Source organism: Chamaea fasciata, unplaced genomic scaffold, assembly GCF_029207755.1.
Source record: "Chamaea fasciata isolate MVZ Bird 193981 ecotype frontalis unplaced genomic scaffold, bChaFas1.0.hap1 SCAF_1, whole genome shotgun sequence".
In the NCBI taxonomy this organism is placed as follows: domain Eukaryota; kingdom Metazoa; phylum Chordata; class Aves; order Passeriformes; family Sylviidae; genus Chamaea; species Chamaea fasciata.
The window spans coordinates 142,960,064-142,970,850 of record NW_027094086.1 but is presented as its reverse complement, the minus strand read 5'-3'; the positions used below and the strand labels follow the sequence as shown (position 1 = coordinate 142,970,850).

General features: G+C 38.9%; 1 protein-coding gene across 1 annotated transcript; it reads left to right on the top strand.

Moving 5' to 3' along the window:
* GTPBP4 (GTP binding protein 4) lies at nt 1–10,787 on the top strand. Its single transcript, XM_066200517.1, has 17 exons — nt 1–81; nt 728–898; nt 2,072–2,175; nt 2,252–2,388; nt 2,983–3,083; nt 3,467–3,559; nt 4,055–4,246; nt 4,339–4,404; nt 5,103–5,192; nt 5,595–5,705; nt 5,954–6,031; nt 6,140–6,191; nt 6,777–6,877; nt 7,713–7,910; nt 8,756–8,821; nt 9,913–10,047; nt 10,554–10,787. Exons 1-17 carry the CDS (start codon nt 34–36, stop codon nt 10,704–10,706), a joined length of 1,896 nt encoding a protein of 631 aa, XP_066056614.1. The 5' UTR covers nt 1–33; the 3' UTR covers nt 10,707–10,787.

The window sequence follows — 10,787 nt, the reverse complement described above, 5'->3', positions numbered from 1 at the left end:
TTTCCAGCGCGTGGCGCGGCGCTGGCGGTGGCCATGGCGCTCTACAACTTCAAGAAGATCACGGTGGTCCCGTCTGCCAAGGTACGGCCGCGCTCCCCCGTTCCTGCCCCGGCCCCTGCCTTCAGTGCCCTCCGCACCGGGCCGTCCCTCCTGTCCCTCCGACCGGCGGCTTGCGAGGACCGCGCTGCCCTCCTGCCCCTTCCGCGGTGCCGGCGTGGTGTCGGCCTTCGCCTCCTCCCGCGGGGCCGTGGACTCGCCCTGGGCTGGTGCTGCTGCGCCCGGCGGCCCGTACCATGTCCAGTGCCGGGGGAGTCCTGTCAGGATCCTGAGCAGGGATCCTCAGGCCGAGCTTCTCCCTGCGGGGGTGTCGGGGTAGTCCTCACAAAATCCCTCCTGTTTTCCTGACCTGCGTCATGCCGAAACTCAACGCAGCGTCTTGCTTCAAAATGAAGTCCTCTGCCAGTCGGAGGAAGGGGTTTTAAATTAAGCACCGTGAGGGGAACTCCCCTCAGGGCTCGGAGTTTCTGGGGCGGCTGGGCCGGGGGCAGCCGAAATAGAAACCGGACAAGGAATGTGCAAACTGCTTATTCCTGCCTGCCCGAGAACACACTTGTCAAACTGTGGGTGCACTTAACTCATCAGCACGCTCCTCCTCCGCCGAAATAAAATTACTGCCTTCACAAGAACTCGACATTTTGCGTAATTAATCATGTTTCCTCGATTGCAGGACTTTATAGATTTGACGTTGTCAAAGACTCAGCGAAAGACCCCAACTGTCATTCATAAACATTACCAAATCCATCGGATTCGGCAGTTTTATATGCGAAAAGTCAAATATACCCAACAGAACTACCATGACAGACTCACTCAGATCTTAACAGATTTCCCAAAATTAGATGTAAGTGTTTTCTCATTTGCTGATTTCTCTGTGTAGACAATTTGGCTGATTTCAAGTAGATTTTACTGTGAGTAGTAGGCAAAACATGTACTGCAAAAGTAGTGTGTTCCTGTGAGGAACAGAAGTCTCTGCTGTGCCCGCGGGTGGTCATTAAAGGCTGAATTTTATAAGCTTTTAGCTGCTCAGATATGTTTGCCAGAAGGGGCTTTTAAATGAAGACAAAATGTGGGAGTTTTTAAGTATATTGTGTCTGCCTATTTCTTTGTGTGTGCATATGGAAATTGTGCTTATGGTTAGTCTTCTCTAGGAAATATCTGCAAATATAACATATCATATTACTTTCCATCTTCAGGAGTTAATTTGGCAACATAAATGTCCTTGGCCCCATAAAGGGTTGTGTTAGAAACACAGCAACAACTGTTAACTTCCAACAACAGCAACTGGATGCATTTGGCCAGTGGGACTTTTATGTGGGCAGTTTTCTGCTCTGACTGAAATTATTCACCTGTTAAATTGTTTTTCTTGATAATTTTCTTGATAACGCTCACTCCAGTGAGTGTTCCTCCAGAATTCCTGGAAATATATTCTGGGGTTTTTTTAAACATCACTTGATGAAACTTTTTCAGGTAAGTACATAACTAACCAAAATATTCTGCTTAAAAGTTTTGTACCAGAGATGCCACTTCCTTGAAAAGGTAAGGATTTATTTGGGCATTAAAAAACCCCTTTTTTGTCCAAGCTTGTAAAGTATTTAATGCAGCACTCAGGGAAAAAAAAAAAGGAATTAGTAGTGTTGCTGTGTTTCTGCTATGATATTAATTTCCTTTTTGAGAATTTCTGTTGGCTTCTTGCAGTTTTTTACTTTAAAAAAAGACTTTGAATTGTAATGTAAAGTATTTTAGAAAGCAAAAGATCAAATGGAAACTCCGTATGAATAAGTCAAAGATGTGTTTGCAGAAGAAATTCAGAACAATTGAGATTCATGCATTTAATGACCAAGCAGATTATTTTTCTTACATGAGATAGTAATGGAAATTGTATGGCTTTTAGTGTCATTTGTGTTGCCGTGGTGGAGGAAAAAAAAAAAAAAAAAAGAACTTACATTGGGTGCAAGAGGAAACAGTCATCTTAGAGTAAGAAAATATGAGACTTAACATTATGCTTTTGTTCTAGGATATTCATCCTTTTTATGCGGATCTGATGAACGTTCTGTACGACAAAGACCACTACAAGCTGGCTTTGGGGCAGATCAATATTGCCAAGAACCTGATTGACAAGTAAGGGCCGTTGATGTCTCTGTTTTGGCACGTGTCTGGGGGGTTGTTGGCTGAATTTTCCCTCCTGTGCCCGCAGTGTCGCCAAGGACTACGTGCGGCTGATGAAGTACGGGGACTCCCTGTACCGCTGCAAGCAGCTCAAACGGGCGGCCCTGGGGCGCATGTGCACCATCATCAAGAGACAGAAACAGAGCCTGGAGTATCTGGAGCAAGGTCGGTGTTACATACGGCCTGAAAAAAGGCACCTGAATTGGATATAAAGTTTGTTACGCTTAGTAGCAGTTAGAATCCCTTTGTTAGAGATCCAGGAAACACAGGAACAGTTTTAAGATCCCCAAATACTGAGTGTTTATTTTTCAACAAAATAGTTTTCTCTTTGAATATTTATTAAATTTTATGGTATTACTGACAGTGATAAAGCTTTTTCTTTGTTTAAAAGTCACAGGCATGCTTTTAATTACTATTCTTTACACTGACATATATGTGAAAAATGTTGCTGAAGATTTTGCGGACTTTACTCCTTACTTCAGTCTTATTAGTCCTTCAGGTTACGTTACCTGATTTGGTGGAGTCACTCTAGATGTAAGACAGTGGTCTTCATTTCTTAAATATTTATGAAATTTTATTTTTGTTGCGGACTTGTGGAGTCTGCAAACTATTACATACTTTCATAAATGATCATATTACATCAGGATTGTCACTAATTTTTATGTAAACTATTCAGCATATATATTGTTATTTCATCTCAGTAAAACTTAAATTATCATAGATACTTAATTTTTTTTTAAATTTTTTTTAACATTTCAGTGCGACAGCATTTGTCTCGTTTGCCAACCATTGATCCCAATACACGAACTCTTCTGCTGTGTGGCTACCCAAATGTTGGCAAATCCAGCTTTATAAATAAGGTGTGTGAGTGGTTTTTCCATAAATAATATTGAGATACAGTCTAGTTAAAATAAGGTAACTTCTGAACAATTTGATATAGTTGTGGCAATGTCTGATGTGAGCAGTAACAAGTTCAAATGTGTGAGTAGAGGTTGAATGAAATTCCTGGAGGAATAAATGGAAAATTTTGATAGATTTCACTCTTAAAAATTCTTATCTTTTCCAAAATAGCATCCTATTAGCATATATTTTCTGATAGACAAATACTTGCAGAGAAACTAGAATAACCAATTTTTAGCTTTTTTTTTCCCCTGTAGCAAAGGAAGTGTATTATAATTAGGATATACTGCTTGCAACTTCAGGAAATTTTAAATAAATGTGTGTGACTAAATCTTGTTTTAAGGTTACAAGAGCAGATGTAGAAGTGCAGCCTTATGCCTTTACCACGAAATCTCTCTTTGTGGGACATATGGATTATAAGTATCTACGTTGGCAGGTAAGAACTGTCACTATTTTGCATTTTCTTGAAAGAGTGAGCTGGTTATAGCCTGATTTGCCCTTTTGCCTCGGGGGTTGCATTTTTGTATCTTGATGAGACATGCTGTGTCTGACAGCTGCTGTGCAAGGTGCAGTGTGCCAAGTGAGGCAGCAGTCAAAACCTGTTTCAAAAATGTACATGCTTGGTTTTTAGTTGGAGGGAGGATGGGAAATGGAATTATTGACTAAAGCCAGATCACTTTTTATCACTTGAAAATTCTGGGCCAGGCTGGAGCAGCATTTTCCCTTCCTCTGCAATACTTGGAGTGTTGGTTATAAAACCTCATTTCATCTCTCATTTCTACATTTTCACATTCTCAGTTTGGCAGAGCTCACAGTGCTATTTGTGACTGAAAGGAAAAAAAGTCATTGTCTTAAAAAAGACAATACCGATGATCAAACGTGTTCTGCAATAGCTGATCAGTAACACTTGGCTTAATGATGTTAATTGTAGGTAGTAGACACTCCTGGTATTTTGGATCACCCCCTGGAGGACAGGAACACCATTGAGATGCAGGCCATCACTGCCCTGGCTCATCTGCGTGCTGCTGTGCTCTATGTGATGGATGTGTCTGAGCAGTGTGGGCATAGCCTGGAGGAGCAGGTGGAGCTCTTCAGAAATATTAAGCCATTATTTGCTAACAAGGTGAGTTTCATTCACATTATTAGCAAACCTGAGGGGTTTATAACATGGTAACTTGAATTAAGATTTTTTTTTTTTTTTTGCCTTTTTATCAGCCACTTATAATTGTTGCAAACAAATGCGATGTGAGGAGGATTTCTGAACTTCCTGAAGAGAGTCAGGTTAGGATGCTTCTCTCACCTCTTTGTTTTCTGATGTTTACGAAAATACTGTGTGTGCATTGTGGATAGTTATAATTTTTATTGGGCAAAAACTTTTGCATGATCATTTCTTTATTAAACTGCTCTAATAGTGCAGTGGAAGGCAGCTTTGTAGGTCTTGACTCCATCTTTCTTTAGTATTGTCGATGTAGTCCTTGCCTGAATATTGTAAATGCTAAACAGAAGGCAGGTTCACAATGGTTTCAGAAATCTTTGATGATGTGAGAACTTTCAGTTACTTCTGTAATTAGAAGTTAGACAATAGCTTTACTCAATAATCTTTTCAGTGACAGTTAGACACAGTGAGCACTAGATTGAGAGGTGTCGCTGAACAGTTGCACTTAAAGGTCCTGCAGGCGTTAATTTGATTGTATCTACAGGTTAAAGCATATAGAATTTGTGTTTCTCTCACTCTTTTTTTTTTTTTCTCCTTGTGGGTCATTTATAGGTGTCTTTTAGAAAGTAGTTATTTACTTATACAAGAAGAAAGAGATGAAATAGAACTATAATGGCAAACTTTCCGTCATCCTTTTCGAAACACCTTCTAATAAAATAGTAATGCATTGTATGTATTCATATTGGATTAAGATTTCTGATCTTAATGTACTGGTATATTAGACATGCACAGGATGTCATTTGGGATAATTTTTCAATTTTAGAAAATATTTGAAGCTTTTGAAGGAGAAGGATTTTCTGTAATAGAGACAAGTACGCTGACTGAAGAAGGTGTAATCCAAGTTAAAACAGAGGTAAGTATTCTTAAGTTTCATCCCAAATGAGCAGCTATCATTTTGCTTACTTTGTATGAGTTTAATCTCAGTTAAACTGCATTATAGTGATAAACTTCAAAAATCTTTTCCTTATTACACCTCAGCAAACTTGGGTGAAAATAAAAAATAATGTCATAATAATTTTTATTTTAAATTGTGATTTTTTTCTGAGTCCTGTTAAAAAAAATACATATCTGCATATGCATCTTCCCCTGATGCTTTTAATATAAAATAATTTTATGCTTTCTTGAGAGTTAAGTGGTACAAGACAAAAAGAGAATAGGCTGTGAAGCTAGATATTTGGGATTGGATGCCTGCAGTGTCACTTGCTGTATCTAAAAGGTTTTGTTCCTCACCTTATGCTGCCATGTGCACTTTCAGGCCTGTGACAGACTCTTGGCCCATCGTGTTGATACTAAAATGAAAGGAAACAAAGTGAATGAAGTACTGAATAGATTACACTTGGCCATGCCAAACAAAAGAGATAACAAGGTAGGCTACATGTTTACACGTTTTAATGTATTTCTTAAGTAGGATTAGAATTCTGTCATTGTTAATCTGGGAACAGATTAATATGATGAAGTTTTCTTATTTATTATCTGTAAGTGCCTTTCCTGGTGGGAGTTTGGTATTTTGTATTCTGCAGAAATACATTACAGTGCAGCTGGTGATTTATAGCAGTGCAAGAAAATTGATGTGAACTTCTTTTCCCTTTTTTTATCGGGGTGAATTTATTCCAGGAGCGACTGCCTTTTATACCTGATGGAGTAGTAGCTCGTAAGAAACGCATGGAGGTAGACACTCCCAAGAGGAAATTGGTAAGTGGCATCTCTAAATCAGGAAATCAGCAGCTGGATTTTAAATTCGTTGTGTTAGCCCATAGCTTCTAAATTAGATGGTATCTAAAACCATGTATGTCTTTGCAGGAGAGAGATATTGAACTTGAAATGGGAGATGATTATATTTTGGATCTGCAGAGTAAGTATTAGATAAGAATTGGTATTATCATTATTATTACTGAAAAGTAAAGTGTGGCTATTTCAGCCTTAAGGGGGAATACCTAAACCTGACTCCTTTCAACTAATTGCCAGGGCCCCCATTTCGTTACATACTATCCCTCTGTTCCAGAACTGGTGATCTTTACTGATGTGTTTTGTGATGTCACTCAGTTCTTTCCCATTTTGGAATCACAGACATGAAACAGCTGGTCTGATGATTGAAGTGATTTTTTTCTTTCCATTCTGTATTGTAGTACTTCATTAATTTCTGATGCTCTCTTCGTTAAGAAAGCATCAGTATGAGGGAGAACAGTGTATATTGTGTTTCAGCTGGGTATTTGTTGCCTGGCATGTCATGGGGCAGTGGGTCAAGCCATAACTGAACAATCTTTGACAGTAGGATGGTGATCAGAAATATTTGTGAATATAGCAGAGGTGCTGCCAAATTCTTAGGGATAGGAAACACACACTTCTTTTGTGTGTGTGTTCTGAGTGTTGCTTTTGTCATGGAACATTCTTTGAAATTGAGTTTTGTCTCTTTATCAACTTTCTTTGTATTTTTAAGAATACTGGGACTTAATGAATTCATCTGAGAAATATGATAAGATTCCAGAGATATGGGAAGGCCATAATATACTTGACTACATTGATCCTGATATAATGAGAGTGAGTTTTTCATTTTTGCTTTACATTTTTCCTTTCCTCTTTATCTCTTACTTGTTTAACATCAGTTACTATTTGTTGATTAAAAACAATGTATCATGAGAACCTGTTCTTTTTTGCATTGTCTGTACTTGACATGGGAAAAGATACTATTTTTTGAATGCTCAAGGACAGAATTTCAGAGGAATGAAAAATTGCTTCACCTTGTCAGAATGGTGGTGATCTTACCTGTTCCATTCCAAAATACAAGGTTTGCACTAGAACTAAGATTTCTTTGTTCTTTGACTACAGCTACAGGAATGTTGCTATCAAACTTTATGTATTTTTAATAATATGAAATTCATCCATCAGATTTATGTCTGTGGAGGATATGGACTGAATGTTTATAACATTTTTAATAACAGTCACTGTTTGGATTTCCTGCTGCTTGTTAAGGAGAGGTGTTAAGTGCAGCCCACAGAGCCTGACAGTTATGCAGTTGAGTTCCTGTGAATTGCTGGTGTTCTGGACTCATGCTGAATGTCAGAATAGAAGGGTTTTTCAGTCTGTTTCCAGAAATGGCATAGCAAGCACAGCTCACAGGACAGTACAGCTGCTTTCACACACTGGGCAGCTTTGGGCAGCCACACAAATTTAGCCAAGTAGTAGTGTGGAGTGATGGAGTTTGCACAGCAGTGTGTCTATGGGTTCACAGTAACCTGGATCACCAGCTCCATTAGGTGTGGCTCAGTGTGGTTATCAGGTAATGTAGTTCCATGGCCCAGGACCACGTACAAATGTAATGTTGAGGATCATAAGTCAAGGATCTGATCTCCATTTTACCTCTTCAAAATCTAAGAAACTGGAAGAATTGGAAAAAGAAGAAGAGCTGAGAGAAGCTGCTGGAGAATATGACAGTGAACCAGAAACTGAAGATGAAGAAATGATGGAAATCAGACAATTGGCAAGAAAGATACGAGAAAAGAAGAAACTGAAAATCCTGCAGTCAAAGGAGAAAGACGTCCATGGTCCAAGGATGCCTAGAACAGCTAAAAAGGTGAGTGTAGAAAATGTTCTGTAAAAAAATCTTGCTGCTATGTAACATCATGAAAGCACGCATCGCTGTCAGGTGGTGGAACTGGTGGCTTTTGTTCATACTTGGCTCTTTCACTGCTTGCTTCCTTCTGTTCTCCCAGGAGTTCTGGTCATTGCTTAGCTGAGGAGGGATAGTAGTAGCCCTTTTTCTCTTTTGTGTCACATAAGTGCATCTTGTGTAAAACTCCATAAATATTGCAGACAAGGTTTGTAATAATATGATTCAGTTTGTTTAACTGGGTTGTTTCATTGTATATTGTCTGTTTGCTTAAAATTCAAATAATTATAAGAATTAGATAATTACTTAAAATCAATCATGTAAAATTTATTATGGCTTCTGGAGAAGGTGATGTGTCTTCTTGGTAGCCAGATATCACTCTTTCTTATGGCAGAGTCTGTTCTGACCAGTCCAGGACAATTGCAAAGTAATAAACTGATAACTAGACATTTTGAGAAAATGAACCTAGCTGCTGTTGCCCCCACGATCTCTTACCTTCTCCAGAGTGTGTGTCTTTTGGGAGAAAAGGAAACATTTTTGACTGAACTACCTGTCCTTGTCAGCCTCCCCCCAAAAAGGCAAACATAAGATCTTTAGGAAATGCTGGGCCATTCATTGCTGTCCTGTGAAGCAGAATTTATGGGTGCAAAAAATGAAATGTGAAGGTAGTACGTCAATGACCTGCTTGTGGATGTGATAAAGCCAGAAATATACAGTGAATATAATGGATTTGTGGTGGTGTATTGAGACAAAAAGTAGGGTGGAAGGATTTTTTTGAAAGAATTTTGTTTTCCTCAATTTTTTTACAGGTCCAGAGGAAGGTGTTAGAGAAAGAAATGACTGATCTTGGACTTGACATGACTAATAAAGATGATGTAAGTTTTTGCTAATTAAGCATAACATTTATCTAAAAGAGACTTAAATTTCTTGGAGCACAGTTGAAATGCTTATTATAGTTGTCACAAGAGAAAGGTGGGATCTCTTAAGGATGAATTAGGAACTGCAAGGTGAGGCAGTTGATACTGGAGTTTTTTGAGTAATGTGATCAAAACAGGTTGGATAAGGTGAAAAACTAACATTTATCAAGAATCATATATACATGTGCACTGCTTTCTTGGAATTTGTGTGGGATTCAAGAACAGGCTTGGCTCAGCATACTTTTTAGTTTTCAAATCTGCTTTGTTGGATGAGACTCTACTAGGTCAGGAATACTAATAGTGACAGATCAGGCCTATCTTTTTATAGTTCATTAATTCCGTGAGCTGTAATTGAAGTTTTTGAGGGCAGCTGGCATCTTTAAATGTAAGACAGATAAAGTACTTCATCAGAGATTGGCCTTCAGGAGACATTTTATTTTAACAGAAATTAAAAAAACCCAAAACACTTTGTACAGCAAATCCAGCAGTATTACAGCTCCCTGGATCTTGAGATCTCTAATTCTTTAGCTAAACAAGGAGTTAGGAAACAAGAACTGTCAACATTACACATCTGAAGCAAGCATTTTATAGTTCTCAGAGCTGCCATGCCATGGTGATGTAGGAGCAATGTAGGAACGTGATACTTGTGCTATAACATGATCAGTCTTCATGTCTGAAATTCTTTGGGGCTTTGCCTGGTACACAGGCAATCAGGGTAGGGTTCATCATTGCTATTTTGCTGTTGCAAAGTTGCTTAAGTGTTGCTATCCATTAATTTTTATCTTTTTATTGATTACATATGAGTCTACTTCCCCCGAAGAAAAAACTGGTTAGTAATTGTGGAGGAAAAATAGCAAATATTCACTGAAATTTGAGTGTTCCTGTAGGACAGAGAGGCAGCGACCAACAGCTGTCAAGATTTTTACCTTACTATGGAATAACCAATATAATTTATGACAGCAATCCACTTCCTGTTTCTCCTATTAGTCTGATTAAAAATGAGCTGATAGTTTCTGGCTGTAAAGGTGAAATGATGTTTCCAATTTCAGGCACATTATGTGAGGAGGTCACGCAGCACCACCAGGAAGCGCAAACGGGACGAATCAGAAACCCCGCGGTCGGTGTCGCGCAGTCGCAGCTGCTCTCGCACACCTCGGGACGTGTCTGGCCTTCGGGATGAAAAGGTTTGTCATTTATCTGTGCTCACCTGTCTGGCAGCTAAACCAGCATGGTTGCACCTAGAGCAGCTCCTGGGAAACTACAGAGTAGGCTGGTTACATTTGTCCAGAGTTTGTGTTTGGTCTCCCTGCAGCTTCACCATCTTTTCATTTGGACTCTTTGTTTCTGTACTTCTTTCTTACAAATAACATGTAATAATACAGTCCAAGGAAATAGATTTTCATTCTTGTCTCTAAATGAAAGTCTGAGGGAAGAATTCTGAAAACTGTGGAGTTCCACCTTTAGTAAGTGAGGAATTCCAGGGATAGCATGGTCCTGTGTTAGTGTACTGGAAAGTTTTGCTAAGGAGGGTTAGTGTCACTTTGACAGTGTCACAGTCATACTACTTTAGACTTGGTGATAATGTTCTTGATAAAACCATCCACCTTAGTGGGTTTTTTTAAGGGTAAACCTTGTTACCTTAGTTACTGAGGAAGTCACTCTGCATATTTGTTTGTTTGTCTTTAAATAGATGGTGAAGAAGGTCAAGATCATGGCAAAGAAAGCTCAAAAGAAAATGAATCGCCTGGGCAGGAAAGGAGAGGCAGACAGGCACATATTTAACTTGAAGCCAAAACATCTGCTGGCTGGGAAGAGAAAATCTGGTAAAACACAGAGAAGATGAGCAGTCTTCTGAATCAAAAATAAAAACTAATCAAAATCAAAAAATTAAATTTAAAATCATAATTAAATGTATTAAAAATAA

Excerpts from the sequence above, each read along its gene's own strand:
- GTPBP4 (XM_066200517.1), top strand. The coding sequence starts at position 34 with ATGGCGCTCTACAACTTCAAGAAGATCACGGTGGTCCCGTCTGCCAAG. Across the intron at positions 899-2,071 it reads CAGATTTCCCAAAATTAGAT|GATATTCATCCTTTTTATGC; the intron begins GTAAGTGTTTTC and ends CTTTTGTTCTAG. Across the intron at positions 10,048-10,553 it reads CTGGCCTTCGGGATGAAAAG|ATGGTGAAGAAGGTCAAGAT; the intron begins GTTTGTCATTTA and ends GTCTTTAAATAG.